The sequence below is a fragment of the Drosophila miranda genome, chromosome 5, assembly GCF_003369915.1.
Source record: "Drosophila miranda strain MSH22 chromosome 5, D.miranda_PacBio2.1, whole genome shotgun sequence".
Taxonomy (NCBI): Eukaryota; Metazoa; Arthropoda; class Insecta; order Diptera; family Drosophilidae; genus Drosophila; species Drosophila miranda.
This window is the reverse complement of record NC_046678.1, coordinates 1104123-1124112: the sequence shown is the minus strand read 5'-3', so window position 1 is coordinate 1124112 and position 19990 is coordinate 1104123. Positions and strand designations below refer to the sequence as shown.

Here is a 19990-nt window from a genome sequence, read left to right as displayed (position 1 = left end):
CTGCACGAGATGGCTCAGCAATTTGCTATTAGCCTGATATGGGTCCCGGGCCACCGGACATCGAGGGCAACTGTATAGCGGACGAGCTGGCCAGATCTGGCACTACAATCCCCCTTCTCCAAGACAAGGAGGATATCTGTATGCCAATGGCCACCTGTAAGCTCATTATAAGGGAGCAATACAAGCGACTAAACAACGATATGTGGCAAACAGTGCCACGATGTCGCACAACTCGGCAAACATGGCCGACCATGGACATGAAGCGCACCTCCGAGCTCCTCAAGTTAAGCAGGAAAAGGTGCAGCGTAGTCACACGTTCCCTCACGGGACACTGGCTAATAGGCACCCACGCTAACAGGCTGGGGGCCCCACATAACGATTTTTGTCGCAGCTGTAGAGACGAGGAAGAGGAGGAGACAGTGGAACATCTGTTCTGCTCCTGCCCAGCTCTCAGCAGAAGAAGGCTACAGCACCTGGGCTCAGCCTTTCTACACGACATCTCAGAGATGTCCAAACTATGTCCCAGGAGGATAGCGAACTTTGTGAGAGCATCTGGATGGGATAATTGCTGACAGGAAGTCTCACAACGCAGGAAGGAAATGATCCTATGCGGTATCACAACGGGCCGAAACCGGCCTAAGTGTGACGGGTTCCGAGCGAGCCCGGCAGCCGCCTCAACCTAACCTAACCTAACCCTTATGTCCCGAACACAACAACAAAATTATAAAAAGCATATAAAAAAAATACCACAGAATTAGAAGTAATCTTTATATATTATGTAAAAGAACATTTTAATATAACTAAAAATGTTGAAGAAAAATTATTATTGGCTGCATAAAATTTAAATATTAATATATCAGTAAAATCATTTTATTTTAAAATTTTAAAACCCACGGGCCTGTTAAGGGTTAATCAACATCAACATATACCGTCTCACTCACACTCACTATACTATGTGCCTTTCACTCGCACTTATTGCTAGCATATGTACGTTAAGGGACTAACTTTTGCCGACGAGACCACCTTGTATAATTGCATCATGCCCTTGACTATCCCTAGCGATAGATCGATACTCATTAAAGGGCTGCCAACCCTACATGTATATATATTTATACATATGTGCTTATTGTGCACAGTTGTATTTACTTATCGAAAATAATAAGACGGCGCACAGTGGGACACCAGTAGAAAAGAGGTCGAAAAAATTAATTTTCCTAGTAAGTGAATCACACCAAATTTTTTTAGTTAAAAAAAATGTATGTTTTAAATTGAATTTAAAAGTTCTATATCGAAAAGAAACGAGGTGGAACGTTGTGAGTTGCTGCGGACACCGCAACTCTACAGTTATACCCGATACTAAGTCAGTATGGCTCTCCTCCGGCAGACGCCGCTAATATTAAACGACATGACAAAGAGTGCGTGCGAGAGAGACAGAAAATCAGTCTGAGCGTGACGTCGGGCGCTGCGTAGCCACTGAAAATTGATCTGATCTGATCCAGATTCAGCAATCTGATAGATATGGTCATTATCTATGATTCTGCGTTTTTAGTTTTCTCGAATGTGCAATATTGTGGATGCAACAGATTTTCGTCCTTTGTGTGGGCGCAAGGGGGTGGGGCGAAATTCTGAGATATACGTTTTATAGTGAGATCTAACAGAAGTGCGGATACCAAATTTGGTTACTCTAGCCTTAATAGTCTCTGAGATTTGTGGATGCCCCAGATTTTTGTCCTTTGCGGGGGCGGAAGGGGGTGTGGCGAAATTTGGACACGAAACGGTCAAGGTCCGATATCACAGGAGTGTGGATACCAAATTTGGTTGCTCTGGCTCTTATAGGTTCTGAGATCCTTGAACTCATATTTTGCAATTGGCAAAACCGACCATGAAACCTGTGTGTTAGAGAGAGACAGAGCGAGAAAAAATGAAATTGTTTTCTTGATTCTGGCTATAATAATTATACGATCTGGTTGAGATTTTACACTATAGAACATATAGTCATCCTCTACGATTCTGCGTTTTTGGTTTTATCGTATCTTTAAAAATGTGGATGCCACAGATTTTCGTCCTTTGTGGGGGCGGAAGTGGGCGGGGCGAAGTTTTGAAATATTTTTGTAGCAGTGACATATCACAGAAGTCTGGATCCAAAACATCGTTGCTCTAGATCTTATAGTCTTTGAGCACTAGGCGCTGAAGGGGACTGACAGACGGACGGACGGACAGACGGACAGACAGACAGACAGGGCTCAATCGACTCGGCTATTGATGCTGATCCAGAATATATATACTTTATGGGGTCGGAAACGATTTCTTCTGGACGTTACACACATCCACTTTTACCACAAATCTAATATACCCCAATACTCATTTTGAGTATCGGGTATAAAAATACAAATTGAACATTTCACACATCGTAGTACCATGTACTCCTGCAGACTACATTTTGTAAGTTTTTGCTATCAAATGCAGTTTATTTGTGAAAAAGTTATTTATTTAACAAGTTGAAATGGTCGAATGGAGGTCCCACTGTGGGGCGTATAAATATGTATGCTAATTATACTTTAGTATAAGTAATTAATCATTGATGGCTTAGAAAAAATATGATTTTAAAAATTGCTGTACGTGTACTAATATGTAGGTGCTTAGAATTGTGAAATTTAATCATAGTCAACATTAATAAAACTCAACTTTTTAGATTTTTGTTTTAAATATCATCGTTTGACTTTCAGAAACTTGGATTCAAAAAACTCATCGAATACCCAATCTATCGACTGTAAAGATAGCTCAAATGATAAAAAGAAACCACATATCAAGAAACCGTTGAATGCGTTTATGCTTTACATGAAGGAGATGAGAGCTAAAGTAGTCGCCGAATGTACGCTCAAAGAATCAGCCGCAATCAATCAAATTTTAGGGCGACGGGTAAGCCATTTAAAAACACCATTCAATCTTAAATATGCCGTATGTGTAAGCAGTTATAGTTTTCCAACGAATTTATTCCATTGACAATAGCCCAGGAATTATATATTTTTGAAATTTTGAATGGGATGTTTGACAGGCGATACACTGACGCGAAAAGAATTTTTTAACACAACGGAACGCACGGATCATCATGAATAATATGAAAATTTAACTTTAAATGTATATTACTTTTTTATTTTTGCAAAAACCCATTCATGTTTTTGAAAATTCTTTCTAATGGATTCCTCATTCATAATGCATTTGTAGTGGCACGAACTTTCCCGCGAAGAACAAAGCAAATATTACGAAAAGGCTCGGCAAGAGCGTCAATTACATATGGAATTGTATCCGGGGTGGAGCGCACGAGATAACTACGGTTACGTGTCAAAAAAGAAAAAGCGTAAAAAAGACAGATCGACAACGGATTCGGGAGGTATTGCACAAAATTGTCAAATTGTTACATTCGTTTCCTTCTAACTGCATTCCACTTTTATGTTTTTCGATTTCATTAAATCACTTACACTCACACAAAACCTCAAGCACACATCTAACATCAACAACTAACCCACCCAAATTAGAAATAACAGTAACTTAAAAACTTACCTATATCTATGTAATTTGTGTAAATACTTAGATTATATTTAACGTTCGTAAAGTTCCGTAACTTACCAGTATGTAAAGAATGATCCAAAACAAAATGAACACTTGGCAAATGTAAAACTTTGCTTTTGTAGCTTTGAAGGTAATTTTAGACGAGCCTAGATCAAGTATAGTTAGTCACAATAAACCTGAAAAATACAGAACTAAACTTGTTAATGGAATTTCACAGATAATGGAAGCTGAGTGCCATTTTTAGTAGAGATACAAATAAATCCTATAGTACGTTTTAACCTCGCAAAATCAAAATAATACATTATAGAAAACGCTAATTAACATTTTTCAAAAGAATCCTTTTTATGAACATATATTTGAGACAATATTTGCACTCAATTTAGTTGCGCCAAGTTTTTAGTTAAGCAGTGCCCAATCGGCCTCAACATTAAATCTCTATTGGTCAAGCTATAGAATGTAATGTTTGTAACAATGACTACATTAGAAAAAATACTTTGTCTCTTGTCTTCTTATTAGATTTTATTGAATATTAAAATAAATATAAATATACATTTTAAAAACCACTTTATTTAAAAAGGGCAGGTTATTCTGATGAAGATTTAAATTAGCATAGAAACACATGTACAACACACAAACAACATAAGTTAAACAAATAAATTGGCAAAGTATTCAAAATTATGAGAAAAGAGAACAATAAAAACATTCCATTTTGTTTAAAGCTTTCATTTCTATTGATTCTTTAGTATGAGAATCATGCATATGAACTTAAAAACTGAGCGTCTCGACCAGAATTGGCGAATGCATGCACCCGAAACCGTCTTAAAGATCGATCCGTCGAAGCTTTTAAATTTCTGGCGCTACGAATCGTTAAAAAAAATATATATATGGTATTGGGCATGTTCCCGCTCCGTAAATTAATGGGGCGTTATTCTTTACGTTAGGAAATCGCGAGCCACATATATACATATATGTATATATGTATATATATATATCTACATTTATGTACATTTATATATATATATATATATATATATATCATAATTGAATTCAATGAAAATTTGTTTAGACATATTCCAGTTCAGATATACTCAGACACTCTAGTATATATGTATATGTATGTGCAGCATAATTAAATATGAAGTAAATTGAATAGCTGGTTTAAACATATTCCATAAAAAGTACTTATCCCGATACCTTGTGCATACAACTATTACATAATATTATTTTCGTAAAAAAACGCTTTAATCCCACACCCAGTGGCATGCCTTGGGGCGTGAGGAGCAGGCGAAGTATTACGAGTTGGCGCGGCGTGAGCGTCAACTGCACATGCAAATGTATCCCGATTGGAGCTCTCGTACGAATGCCTCGCGCGGCAAGAAACGGAAGCGGAAGCAAGATGCCCACGACGGAGGTTAGACAAATTTTCTTAAACTATTGTACGATATATACATCATATCAAAATCAGTTTAATCAAATCCAGATCAGATCAGATGTAAATCTTTAGTTTAATATGCGTTAAAAAATAAAAATTACTTTAGTAATTTCAGTATATGTACATGTAAATATTACTTGTACATATATTTATGCTAAAATTGTTTTTGTTAAGAGCCAGGTTTTGCAATTGGATTCTATTTTAAATAACTATTGAATTAAAATATGTTCAGGAAATGAAATTTAGTCTTGGCTGCTAGCAGTTGTACTATACATCAAAATTTAATACAAATCTGGTTCTAAATCGAAACCGGGTTTCATAATTCAACAGCAACTATATTTACCGGTACAAATCGAAGATCATTGTATCCTTTAACATATGAATACAACATACAACTTTTATTGTATCTAATCTTTTTTTGTTTTATACAATTATTAACTTATGCTATCATAATCATCTTTTGTGCATAATGGAGGTATACTTATACTTCGAGCATGTCTAAAACAGAAATGGATTTTTTGTTTTCATATCATAAGTTTTATTTTTTGTTATTTCAAGTACTGTAGGTATTCATGCATGTAATACTATTGTTATGTATTTATAAATCCTTACAAGTGGCTAAATATTCTTAATCTATTGTATGTTTTATACCAGTAAGTGTTTTATAGATCTATTTTAGAACGGCAAAACAATTCTCAAAAAAATCTCACTGTCAACCGCGTGCTTTCATTATCTTTACTTTTTATATTTGAAACTTTAGATCATCTTCTTTTATATGTTTGACAATTCATAAAACCTAAAAACTAATAAATAGCTCACTAACAAATCATCTATTTCTATAAAATAAACAAAATTCTTTTGTTAAAGTCCATCTAAAAATATTTCATGGTTTCCTTAGGTAATAACATGAAAAAGTGCCGTGCTAGATTTGGACTGGACCAGCAAAATCAATGGTGCAAGCCATGCAGGTATGATTAATGTTACTTATATTTTCTGAATATATAAATTATATATAAAAGACATTCCAAGATTCACGCAAGAGTTTTTATTTTAAATTCGACTTATTTCGCTTTCTTCGATTTTTTTCGATTTATCCGAAAAAATATAATGATATATGTAGTATTATTTCCATCGTGTAATGCGTGGGGATATTGGCTATTGCCTGCCCAAGTAGGGATATTAATTGGTGCACTTTCTTCGGAATATTTTGGGGAATTTTCTGTTTTTACAAATGTAATATTTGTATAATTTAAATGGAACTTCTGAGTAAGGTTCTACACCCATGCGCTTATTTAGGAATTTAATATTGGTTTTTTGTTCTCGAAGTAGAAATTTTTGACACAACGTACCGATTTAAGATAAGTCACCTAGAGCGCTCCAAGAAAGTCGTACTTCACGAAGTACGATTACATGTGTTGGATTTGATCTAAATAAATACACTTACAACAATTCGACATACATAAAACGACATAGAGACATATTATGCACACATCCATGTACAAATATTTACAATCTGATTTCACATCAAAGGAACAACTATAGAGGAATCAGGCCTGTCAATATCATTGTTACGAAAAACAACTGAGTTTCAGGCAGGCTTCGGCTATCACCTTCGGACTACCAGAGCAATTTAGCTAGTACGTTCTTTATAAATATTTTTTTTAACCCAACATCAAATTTTGCTTTAAAACAATTGCTTAATTCAACAAGAGTTGACGCAGTCTGTTTTTTTTTTTTATCGATACGTCGGATGCTAAACATAACAGAAGCTTTGTGCATTTAACAGGACATTAGAAAATGTGAAAAAAATTTGCGAAAAAGAAAAACGGAACGTTTTGGTTAAAAACGTAAAAGTATGTGAACAAATCAGAGCCTGCTTTTACATGCCAAAATATCAGAGTTTTCGTCCACGGTATAAAAAAACTGCATTTATCAGCTTTTCAGAATTGCAATACAACCAGATGTAAGATTCTTAAGTTATGTTAAAAAAAGAAAAACATAACAAAAAAAGTTGTTTTAACTTTAAAGAAAAACCACACCATGAAACAAAACCATAACTCTTTAAAAATTGTTAAAGTTCCAAGACTATCATAAAAAGTTGAAGCGTAAATATGGTGTTGCATAATGAATACGGTCTCTGGTAAAAACGGAAGGTTTAGACAGTAAAAATTAGCTGTTGTTGACTATGAAAACTCGATGGGTAAACGGCTAAGGTGCAGCCGTTTGATCAAACCTCTGAATGCCGCAAAGACAAAAATCAGAATCTTTTTGGTATCAATGTATTCAAAAATGTCAGCATTCAAATGAGTATATCAACAATAAATTACAAAACAACCAAAAATTGTATTACAAATTTTAATCTTGCGTGAGTTTTGTTGGACTATACTAAATTTAATAGATAATTTATAATAATTTATCTATTATAATTCTACACATATTGAATTAATATGATGGCATATGTACAAGAAAACATATAAAAGCAATGCACATTGCACAATATGATAAATTTAGTGTCCCTATAAACTTCCATAATCATGAAATAAATAGGTACACAAAACTGTAACACCTGTCACTATTAATATCAATTACAAAAAGTCTCCACGATCATTTGATCAATTGTAATTGCATGGAACGCGCCCTTCAAACTTACACCACTACCCTTGTCTGCACCTCGTACAAGTCCTTGAGTTTATTTTTCATTTATGTATAATTTTTTTAAAATATTATTATGTAAGGATGTGCCAATTAAGATCAATCTTTTTATATTCGTTGATGCTGGGGAAGTCTAAAAATATATTCTTTTTATTTTGTTTCATTAATATCAGTTATTATTACTGCATTCATCGCAGATTATAGAAAAGGCATATCAATATCTTAGCTTAATTTTCCGTAAAGGCTCAACTTTTATGCTCAATCATTTTTTTAACGACTAAAACTCTTTAAAAATTGCTTTATCGGTTTCTTTATGTTTTGTTTGACGTTTTTGTTGTTTCATTCTAAAAATACACAACACATACACACTGATAAAACGAAATATAATAGATGATAAAATGATTTTGATGTTTTTGATTACCCCTTTTCTCTTCTTAATGCTGACGGTTATTCATATCAATTTTGGACATTTAATTGACCTCGACTTTACCGATTATTAAGTCCCAGTTTGGGTGTCATTTCAACTGTAAGCAACAGTGGCGGCAGCGTTGGCATCGGCAGTGGTGCAGCAGTCAGCAGCATAAGTGTTGGTATGCTGGCACCTATTGTAAGTGGCATAGGGGGTACTGTAATGCTGCCCAATTCGTCATCTTCGTCCTCCTCATCATCATCCACCTCGTCTTCTCATACACATGCACAAATGATGGCTAACAGTAATGGAAATGGAATAGCACCTTTAAATGGTATAACAGCCAGCGCCGGAAGTGGGGGTGGTGCAGCTAGCGCTGGTTCGCAGCAGCTGTCCCCGCAGGCACCACCAACATATGTAAATTTGTAGAAGTGCACACTTGAATGCTGAGACGAATCGAAAACATCAGTCAATCCAGGATAAAACTTACCTTTACAGCAGATGAGCCAGCATTCAATCACATCTGCGCAGATACCAGTAAATAAAAAAAAAACAGAAAATATTTTAAACAAATGTATATCAGGGTTTGCAAATTAGTTAGTGTTTATAGTAAATGTTACCATTAGGGAGTGGTTCGCATATTTGTAAGTGCATAATAAATTTTCGTAAATACTTACTAAAATGCATGTCATTAAGAAAGCTTTTTTATTTTATCGAATGAATGTATATATTTGTATTCTCGAAAGGATACATTTTTTATGCCAGACGTTTCGAATCTTAAACAAAAATCTGAAAATAATTAATTATACGATTGAATCGATTGAAATTTGATAGCTATGCCTTACAGTAAAACCAATCAGTCGAGCCGATTTAATGCTAAAAATTATGTCATATAGTTGACCAAATCAGTGGAGTCATTCCTCTTACTTAATTGCTAACATTATATGTATGTATTTACATGTTCCTAAACTACATTACTTTGATATATTTTAATTGATTTCATATTTGATATCCGTGTATTTATAACATGTGTTGATATGTCATATGATATGCATTTGTCAAACCCTGATATGCGTTTTGTTTTAGGTATATATTGTTGTTCGTTCGATTCGATGTTTAAAATATGCCTATAATATAATAATGTATGTTGTTTAACTTATTTATGTGTTGAGTTTTTCTGTGTTTATTAGCGATATTTGATGTTGATGTATTTATTCTGTTTCAATGAAGTTTTCAAGTTAAATGTGTTTATTGTTTCTTTCGGTTTGTTCTGTACAACATGAAAATGCTATTTATACCAATAATCTTATTAAAATAACGTTATATCTCGATAAAAGGAGAACATAAATATCGAAATGATAAAACTATTAATTATTTATATTTTTGTGTGCACCACGTTAATTTCTACACAGTAGCTTTTGTTGCCTAAGTTTGCGTACTATGAGATTGTTGTAAATATGCCGGCAGTCCGCAGTCTCCGTCCATCCGTCTGCCGACGAGTATGAATTTTGCTGTTATAATTTGATGTTTATATGGTAATTTTTTGATATAAACAGCTTTTGAACAAATGACAAAGTGACAATTGGAATTTAACGCGCGACTTATTTAATTTAAAAATGGTAAATTTTCCCTTCGTCTCATCATCGCTAACATAAAAGATACAATACATGGGAATGGTTTACTTTTACTTATATGGTTCCGATTAGAGTGCATTTGAAATGGTGCTGATAGGCTTCAAAGTTAAGACACTATTTTGGACATATATGTATATATATAAATTATTTTCTTGCAAATGTCTGTTTTCTATCTGCAATTTTTCCTGTGCTTTTAAAGCTTTTAAGTTCTTTCTGCAAATCTGTGTTACCCACTATTTAAAATATGTGGAACTCCTCTTTTGTTTGAAAGTTGTTGCAAAATTGTCAGTTCTATGTAAAAATTTTAATATGTTCCAGCCATGCTTCAGTAATCGCAGAACGCAAAATTGCGTGCTTTAGTTTAATAGTAAGGCTCTTACTATTTTGTTGTTTTTTTTTTTTATAATTAAAAGTTGATATGCAATGACTGCATCATCAATTTTCCTATGCGACACCAAGACGAATCCTGTTGCGCGGGGATCCCAGGCCTAAGGTCCTTTTATATTTGATTAAGGTGATATTTCGATACACACATATGCTATAAATAATTATTCGAAGAAATTAATTGAAATAAGTTTTTGACTTTTTGAAGAAAACTTTCTTTCTAAAAAGGATTTAATTTTCGGCCATAAATAGGCAGCAATATGGCTTGAAAATGTAAAATGCTTATTTTACTTCAATGTTGTTATGTATCTATGTTAACCAACGATTCAACTATTTGTTCGTGCATTGAAATTTGCAATCAAATGTAAAATTTTAAGAAAGATTGCAACACCCTCTTTAATTTAAAATGTATTCACTAATTGCCATATTTACGTTCTGATTAATATTTAATATTTTATTTATGGTCGGCATCGCCGAGTATATTTTTATTTTAAGCTTTTTTTTGCATGTATTTGATAACAGGTTTTATAGCTTTTTTAGTAAAAACATACTCCGAATAAAAAACGCGTTTTGCCATTTGTTTGTATTGTAGGTGCAATAATAAATTGGGAATAAATGTATATATGTATACATATGTATATGTATGTATACATATATACTAAATTATGTTAAAAGTGTAGTCTAACTTCGCCATTTTTAATATATAACATTTTTCGTCTTATTTGCAACCTATTTTGTAGAGACGCGATGTGCACGCTGTGCTAGTGAGATCATCATTTAAGATTAAACTTTCAGTTCTAGGGTTCCGTTGCTGCATGAATCCTAAAAGTGTTACGTACATTTTGTTTGGAATGATTTTAAATGTGCACCTTAAATATTACCAAAATTTTAAATATGTAACTTATTTTATTTACATTTTTTTTTTTTTCATGTAGACGCAAAAAAAAATGCATACGCTACATGGAGGCTATGAATGGAACAGGCGCGATCGAAGATGGAAGCGGAATTGATGATCTTGGAAGCCAGCTAAGTGATGACGACGATGATGATGATGATGATGATCAGTTAGTCGGTAGCTGCGGCAGCGGTGATGAAAGTAATAAAATTCCAGATGATGATACAGAGTCTCTGAATCAGTCAATATCCAGCCCTGGCTGCCTAAGCGGGTTGTCTAGCTTACAAAGCCCGTCTACAACAACAAGCTTGGCGAGCCCACTTAATATGAATATTAATCCAGCAACACCGTCTCTGTTAGCTGTCAGCACTAATGCGCTTATGGTCCCCAATGCAGAACAGGGATCCAGTCAAACAAGATCGGAATCTATTTCCGCATCAGGATCGAGTAGTGGGTCAACTTGTAGTATAAGCACTACGCCGAATACCTCAAATACTGTCTCGCCTGTAACAGGTACGACGGGTCCATCTTCAAGTTTAGCCCATGAGCGCGCTATGATGCTTGGAAATCGTTTCAGTCACCTAGGTATGGGCCTTAGTCATCCAATAGGTAGTTCTGTTAGCAACAAACCTGATGCATTATTCCAGCCTCATCCTTCAGTCAGTAAAAATAAGAGTTCAGCAAATGGCTTTAATGGTTTTAGCGGTTCTGGTGTACCGCCTAAGGCGCCGGCGCCGGTAAACGTACCACGAAACCCCATTGGTGCCAATCCACGAGATATAAATAATCCATTGAGCATCAATCAGTTAACTAAGCGGCGTGAAGATCAAAATGTGTGCTCCATTGCAGTCTCTGATTCTAAGGAAAAAAGTGCTTTGGGGTCTACGTCCATTATTCACCATGCTGCTCCCCACGGCTATCACCCCCACCACTCGCTTTTTAATAGCAGCTTCAGCCAACATTTTCACCAACAGTTGACCCACCATTTAGCGGCAGCTAGCAATAGCGAGTCAACAATATTGTCTGGAGATACCCATTCCATAAACAACGGCAAGCATACTTCCTCAGATCCGCCAACGAACGCAAACAATCCCTCTTCAAGTGCTGGTTCTTCCGAAACTGGAGCCATCAGCGTATCATAACTGCTAGTCTATTAAAATACCTATCGCCGGCTTTCTCTCAATTTTCTCAATATTCAGTGTTGTGTGAGAAGCAGCTTAAATTAATGAACGTGCAATAAATAGTATTATCGCCATCCCATTCGCCATCTTTAGAAACATGTGGCCATTAATAGACAAGTGCCAAAATTTAAATTATTTATATATACATATGAATATGTATATTTGAATTTTTGTAATAATTGAAACTAAAATCTGGATATCTTGTCATTTTCTATAAATAAAAAAAAGAGGCCAAACAGAAATATTTCTCTGGAGACAACACAAATGGATCAAAGCTCATGCTAGGGAACGCCAAATAAATTAAGTAAGCGTGTTTACGTATGTAGGTATGTATGTTTGTACTTATGGTATATGTGTACATACTTACTTATCTTAAGCTACTTACTTCTGTTACACTTACCTATCCGCAGAAAGTTTAATTCAACTATAATATACATGCGTATACATATGAACATATGTAAATATTTATACGAACATTTAAATATTTATGTTGTACTATATAATTTTTTTACCGTGGCGTATAAATCTGAATGGTCGTTTAATTACTTTTCTGAGTGTTGTCAAACTCAACATTTGTTTTATTATATTATTGATTTTAACTACAAGCAGTTTTTAGTAAATCTTTTCCATCGCTCAATCAAAGTTTGAAATATTTTTTCGATGTACACCTACATATGTGTGGATTTACATAAACGTTTATGCAAATTTCATCCCCATATGTATGTTTGTTACACAGCCAAACTTTTCAAATTTATTATCGGACACAGATACATCTGGTTTTTTGCAATTATAACACATTTTTCCCGATTTATAATTTGGTTTGTGTACATAAATATATGGGCATATGTGCATAAATAATTTTACAAGATACGTATGTCTAAATTTACGTACAAATGCTAAATACAAATTTGAGTTTGACAAAACACAGAATTAATACGACTTGTGTTGATACGTCATTGGTAATTGGTAGTATGTATAGGTATGCAAAAACATTGCAAATTTGCACAGTATACACCGGGGTTTTTTGTTGCTAAACACCGCAATTCTTATTTATATGTTTGTATCTCAAATTTTTAAAGGATGAGTAAAAACAACAAGTTTGTAAATAGGTAACTTGCTTACATAAAAATACTGACAATGTTTACGAATTTATTGACCATAAGACCTGATAGCAACTATTCCATAAAGAGTAAATGCCGGCGAAATAAATACTATTTACCTGTATATATACATGTATTTATAACTGCATATTGGAAAGTTATTAAAAATACATACGAGTATATTTATACTAGTCTTCATTCAGTTCAAACTACTATCTTCCAATTATATGCATACATACATATGTACGTACGTAATTTTATATAAGGTACGTAAATACGGGCTCGTAATTTATACATCTAAGTGCATACACTTGCATACATAGATATATTGGAAATAGTGCTTAGCACATGAATAACATGAATATATAATTATGTGATTAATGAATTAATATTTTATACTATGTGCCAATAATAAACGTATGCGATTAGGTATTAATTGTGTTGGTTCAGTTCATCATTTGTGTCGATAACTTAATGGAATTTGCTGTAAAAGTTACGAGCCCTGATAAATACAAACCTACATATGTGTGTATAAATATTTGTATGTACTTAATAGTCAAATATCCATGTAGAGATGTATTATATCTATTTAATATTTAGTATTTGGAAATTCATTTTTATATACACTCGTTAGCTATAAGATATGTTTAGTCCCAATCGACAGTTGCATATGGATATTAACAAACACACACATACCTACATATTTATGTATGTATGTAAGAGTATTCATACTAGAGCCTTGCACAAATCAAGAGTAGACGCCATTGAAACTCCATCATTGACAGGTGTCAGAGTACCAAACAAATGATCAAAAAATTATGCGTCTATGTTAAATGACACTTAAAATACAGGTGGTATGAAAAAAGAGTTTTTTGAGTTTTCTAAACGAAAACTAGTTATGAAACAAGTCTTATTTATGCATTATAACACTCCCATATACTCCTTACAACCTTTTCTTGAAAATCTATTCTGTTTAAATTAACCATATTAGAGTATTCTACAAAAGTTTTATTACAAGATCTTGGATTCCTCAGATATAAAAAATTTGTTGTAGTTTTTTGTCGGCCACTGTATGTAAACAATAATCCTCAATATTGTATTTGGTGATCTCTAATGGGCTTACATTAGTAAGAGGACAGCAAATTTCATGAGTATAAATACATACAGAGCTGTGATAAAACAAAATGAAGATTTAAGCATGTAGGGCTCTAAGATACTATAGGACATATGTAGATATGTGTGTATGTGTGTGGATACGCTGATTTAAATATTATAAAGGTAATACAAATCCAAATATACATGCAGAAATTGGTTAAGGTCTAGCATCTGTATAAGCATGAAGGTACATTTATATAGAGATGTGCCGATAATACGATATATGTACATACATAAGTATACATATGAATGGAAATATACATATAAATATATACATATATATTTGATAAGGTATTATTTATCTAATCAAAAAAATGTGTATAGCCATTGCCAATTAAAAAAGACTGTTTAACACATATTATATATGTTCGACTATGCATACATTCTTGTGTATGCGAGTAAGAGGAAATGGAAAATATCGATTAGAAACGAACTATGTTAGTCCTTAATTTATAAATGATCAAATGTAAATTAAGTTATGTAACACAAGCAGAAGATTCAGTTTTTGTTTGAGTGTTTAGATTCAATCGTGGATATTACATTTTTAATGTCTTTCATTTTGGCATGATACAGATATTTAGTTAGTTTTAATAGTAATTATAATCAAAATAGTTTCTATCCAATGCTTCCAATATTCTGTGTTTTGCTTTGAGTTGCTTTTTGTACAACTGTAACCACATTGAAACGATATTGCAATATTTAATGTTTTATTTATTGAATATAATTTTAAAAAATGATCGTTACTATATATATTTCTGTTAGTTTAAATTTACGCGTTAAATATCGTTTTTATTCGAGTCAGTACTGTTAAGAATATACTTATAGTGATACATTACCATATCTAGTTGTAAAATCAATCTTTGTTTTTTATAAAAATTTAAAAACAAGAATAAACAATCACAAATATATGATTCGTGGGCATTACATTTTTACTCAACAAGCATTTACAAAATTGGAAACAACATCTAATTTAAAATTTATTCTGATGTTCTTTAGACAAAACAATAGAAATGTTACTATTGTATTGTATATTTGGTATATGTATGTGTGCACTTAGAGTTATATTGATATTTTTTCTTAAATTTATTAATGATTTAATTATCGTATTCCCTGTGCATTTCACTGCTTTTATAATCAATTATTTAATTTTTTTAAAAGTTAATTACTTAAAACAAAAAATGTAATTTTCAAAATAGCGTGGAAAATGTTTTTCATCAATTTAATTTAATGTTCTTCAAATCGGAAACTCTGCTGAGGTTTGACGTTTCCGCAAATTTCTATTCATTGATTGGTTAATAAAATGGTTTGATATCATTGCTGGGGTCTAGATAGTGGTACGGGTAAAAATCGATACATACAAAAAATGTTATAAATATTCCTAAGTTAAAAATATTTAACGTATATATATAAGAAATGTATGTCTAAGTATATATACTTCAAATTAGTGATTAAATGTATGTATGCGAATTAGATTAAAAAGTACACCTTAATAAAAGAAAGCAATGTTGAACAGAAAACCGTCTTAAATTTCGTATCGATAATTCCATTTAATCCCAATAAAGCACTTTAGAAACAATTTGTTGTATAAATTTGAATACACTTGAAAAAATCAGAATCGTACAGAATTATCATAACTAGTAGATTGCTGAACCGCCAGGAGTTTTTTTTATTTAATTTTACCATATTTAAGAGCGTGCTGTTCTGGATATCTGTCAATACTCCAAAAGTCCTAGTGCAGTGGCTTTTATTGAAACACATTACGAATTCCCTCTGCTTGCACGTTGCTATTAATTTTAAGCTTTTGGCAAGAATGTAACGCTGGTAACTTTTTGAGTAAGCCCACGAATGCAGCCCGGTACAAAGTTACGGGAAAAATTAAAGAGTACTAAACTCCACTATGTAATATATCAAGGTTCATTCGTGTTATGGATCTATGTACTCTTTATGAAAAACCGAAGTCTGCTGTGAACTTATTTTCCAGTGCTCGGCGAGAACGGTGATCGCCAATTGGTGGCGCACAATATAGTGGGTCAAATATATTGTTGGACGTTGATATGCATCTTAAAAGTGGCGATGTAATGACACCATCAAGTGGCCCGTGTAACATCAGCAGAAGACTGGTGTCTGGCAAAACGTAGTCCTCCTCCCGCCCAATCGACCGAGGGGCCGCATGTCGCGCGCCCACAAAGTACTAACGCTTTACATTAGATCTAGAAATGGGAGCTCCAGTGATCCTTTTTATCACGGAGTGAACTTCATCCTCCGCCTCCAATTCTCCTCGGAGTGTACTTCATCATTCGCCTAGTTCCTCTCGGAGTGTACTTCGTCCTCCGCCTCCAAATCCCTCTCGGAGCGTACTTTATCTACCGCCTTTCGGAACACACTTAAATCACATCAATCATACGATCACATCTTAAACTCTGTACAATTAAGACCAATAAGCCAAAACTATTTTTGTACCGCTTAATCCATGCCTTATTCTTGAACCACGAGACTCTCTATTAGCTACCACATTCAGAGATCAGAAAAATTTCTGTGAACCCTGGCGCGGCGAGTATGCCCCAGCCGTAGCGCCGTCACAGGCCACTGTGGCCTTCTTTACAACTTCATCTATGCTCAGTTTCCAATCGATCTTTCTGTCGAGGATCAGGCGAAGATACGTGGCATTGTAACTAAAGGATAGTGCTTCCTCACAGAGTTTTGGGAGAGTCAGGCTACCAGTGTGTACTCTTTGTAGATACTTTGATAGTGTGTTGAGCCGTATCCGTGGATCTTCCCTTCCGAAAGGCATTTTCAGAGACTGAGATAAGACTGGGCGAAATACTTTCCATTATATGCAGCCCCAAAGGATGTTCAATCGTCATCATAAGAATGACGAGAGACTAATGGGTCTGAAATCCTTGGGGCAGTGTGCGAGGAATGATCCCTCGTAGATAATTTTCGCTGACAGCTGACGGTAATGACGTTTTGTCCAGCGTGAATCAGTTGGGCAGGGATGATGCTATCTGTTACCGCAGAATTGTAGGAAATTATCTAATCTGTCTTAACAGGTTCGCGATGATGTTAGGTCCGTTTTCAGCGCAGCCAAAGAAGTGGATGCTGAAGAGAAGATTTAGTGATTCATTGCTGGACGTTGTCCAAGACTGATCGGCTTTCTTCAGGTTGCCTAGGGTCCCTTTTGTCTTCGAGAGAACTCTGCAAAAGCGCGAATTTTCTGAGATACTCTCGATTTCGCTGCAGAACTACGCCATGTGGTGTTCTAAATTCTTTATTGAAAATTGATAGACTGGTCTTGTATTCGGCCCAGTTCTGCCCAACATTCACAGCTTTTACTTTGTTGAAGAGTATCCGGGAGGCTTACCGGAGCTTCCCCAGTTTTGGAGGCCACCATTCAGGTTTCTTCTGTCATCTGGTCTTACTAGAGGGGTAGGATTTACCGAGAACCTCACTGCAGGCGTCGGTAAATATTTTAAAAAGGAGAATACAGCCCAAGCGTTCTGAATAGCGAGTCCAGTTTTATTTTATTTTTCATGCTTTATCCTAGCGATACAAGTTTAATAACAAAGGTGGGATCACTTCCCGGGTTTAATAAGACAATCTGAGTTGTCAGTAGATAACTGAAGAGGTAGTCACCATTTGTGGCAGTACATCCCCACTGGCAGTGATGTGCATTGGCGTCTCACCGTGCGCAGTCTGCGATTAGCGCATGGAGGTGCACGTGGGTCGGCGGTGTCGGTTTGGGCATGACCCATGTATGTAGGCGCAGATCTTCTGTGAGAGCTCCTGGCCTTCGAGACTCACTGCTGTGTGATCTTCATCAATTTGAAAGCAAATATAAGAGCACCTCCATTTTTGCACGAATGCAGGTACGAGTAGCTTATAGTCTTGAGTCCTCAGACCGGAGACCCTGTTTCCGAGGATCCAGGGCTCCTGAATGAGGGCCTGAATGTCGACTTCACCCTTGGCGAGGTGCAGCAGAAAAGAAGCACATGCTGCCTTACAATGGAGGAGGTTGCTCTGCAGGAGTATCAATGACATCCCTGAGTTTCACCTACACCATTTTTTTATCATGGTCGTTTTCGGTAGACTCCAACTATTTTCAGACCTCGATAAGCCTGAGACCGCTTACTATGTCGTTTTCGTCGGACACGTAGCCATCGTCGTCGTCTCGCACCACCGACGCTAAGTCCGACACCGCAGACTTGGTCTCCACGTTACGGGCTCTAGGTCTGGCTCGACCTCCGGTTGCCTGCTCTTTGAGTCGAATCTGTTAAGTCTATGGCTACTTTTTTGTAGTTGTAGTGTCACTGAGTCCGGATGAGCGGTTTTCGTCCTTTTGGCCTACTGGACTTGTGTGGGGGGCAAGCGTTGCCGCATTCTAGGAGCCCGGCCTGCACCCTTACCATTTTTGGCTGGCTGGTAGTCTGGCAGAACCGTTTTAGCCCATCGCCTCGATTGGCAACCGATTGTAGCTTTTCGGACCTCTTCTCGCTTACTGCCTGGAGACGGTGGACCGACTTAGTCTCCTTCCCCGTCATTTTAGGCACTGGTATCCCAGATGCAGATTAAGAGGGATGGTATTTTCCCTACGGGCTTTAAGAGCAGTACCGAGCTCCTTTGAGGTATTTTTATATATTACAGAATTTAGCACCCGACGCATAGCCCGCTTGCCCCGGGAAACCCAAATTAAACTGGAGGTCGGCAGGTGTCCAGCGCTCGCATATTAGCGACCGAGCACCCCCGCGGCAATGCATCCCTAGTCATATGACAGTGTTACCTTTGGATTGGGGTGATTTCGCTGAGAGACATGACCGTACCAGGACCTGTTAACAGCCGACCTCACGGGGAGAGTATAGTTCCAGCAGTGTGTACATGTACGGCGGGTGACGGGTCGCTCGTGACCCCCTGTATTTACCTGGAGCACCCGATGTCAGGCAGGCTCCGGTTTTCACTTACTTTTGCGGATTACGTTAACAGCCAAAACGTTTCGTTTTCGTTTTTAGGGGCACCCGTTTTCACAAATATTTAGTATCTGTATGTTTAATATAGCCCTTTCGAGATGTGAAAGGTTTCAAAAATGATAGCGAGATTCTCGACGAACCAGTTTGTTTAGATCGATTCAAGACGGGGCCGATTTCCCGTGCCCTATTGCAGGGGAGGGTTCGACTAGAGCGCGGGAAATCGAGAGAGCTAACAAGAGAAAAGAGAGAGATAGAGAGACGAAAGATAAAAAGAAACGAGGAGGAACGTTGTGAGTTGCTGCGGCGACTGCTGCGGTCATTCTCTATGATTGCGCGTTTTTAGTTTTCTCGTATCTTCAATATTGTGGATGCAACAGATTTTCGTCCTTTGTGGGGGCGGAAGGAGCTGTGTCGAAATTTTGACACAAAACGGTCAAGGTTCGATATCACAGGATGTGATACCAAATTTGGTTGCTCTAGCTTATATAGTCTATGAGATCCTTGAACTCATATTTTACAATAGACAAAGCCGACCATGAAACCTGTGTTAGAGAGAGACAGAGCGAGAGAGAATGAAATTGTTTTCTTGATTCTGGATATAATTATCATCTCGTTCT

The 19990-nt window shown here is 35.7% G+C and overlaps 1 protein-coding gene across 11 annotated transcripts in view; it reads left to right on the top strand.

The window, feature by feature from the left end:
* The window catches only part of LOC108164406 (protein pangolin, isoforms A/H/I/S), a 58907-nt gene extending 42978 nt beyond the window's left edge, over window positions 1–15929 (top strand). For 2 of the 11 annotated variants that reach the window (XM_017300067.2, XM_033394377.1), the window contains 4 exons: window positions 2727–2919; window positions 3226–3391; window positions 5901–5970; window positions 11017–15929. In XM_017300067.2, the coding sequence (XP_017155556.1) occupies window positions 2727–2919; window positions 3226–3391; window positions 5901–5970; window positions 11017–12118 (1531 nt within the window). In that variant the 3' untranslated portion in view covers window positions 12119–15929. Of the gene's footprint in view, window positions 1–2726; window positions 2920–3225; window positions 3392–4827; window positions 4982–5900; window positions 5971–8155; window positions 8601–11016 lie in introns of those variants that run through there. The other 9 variants (XM_017300068.2, XM_033394378.1, XR_004473311.1 and 6 more) reach the window with 8 other exon arrangements.
* The last annotated feature ends 4061 nt before the right edge of the window (window positions 15930–19990 follow it).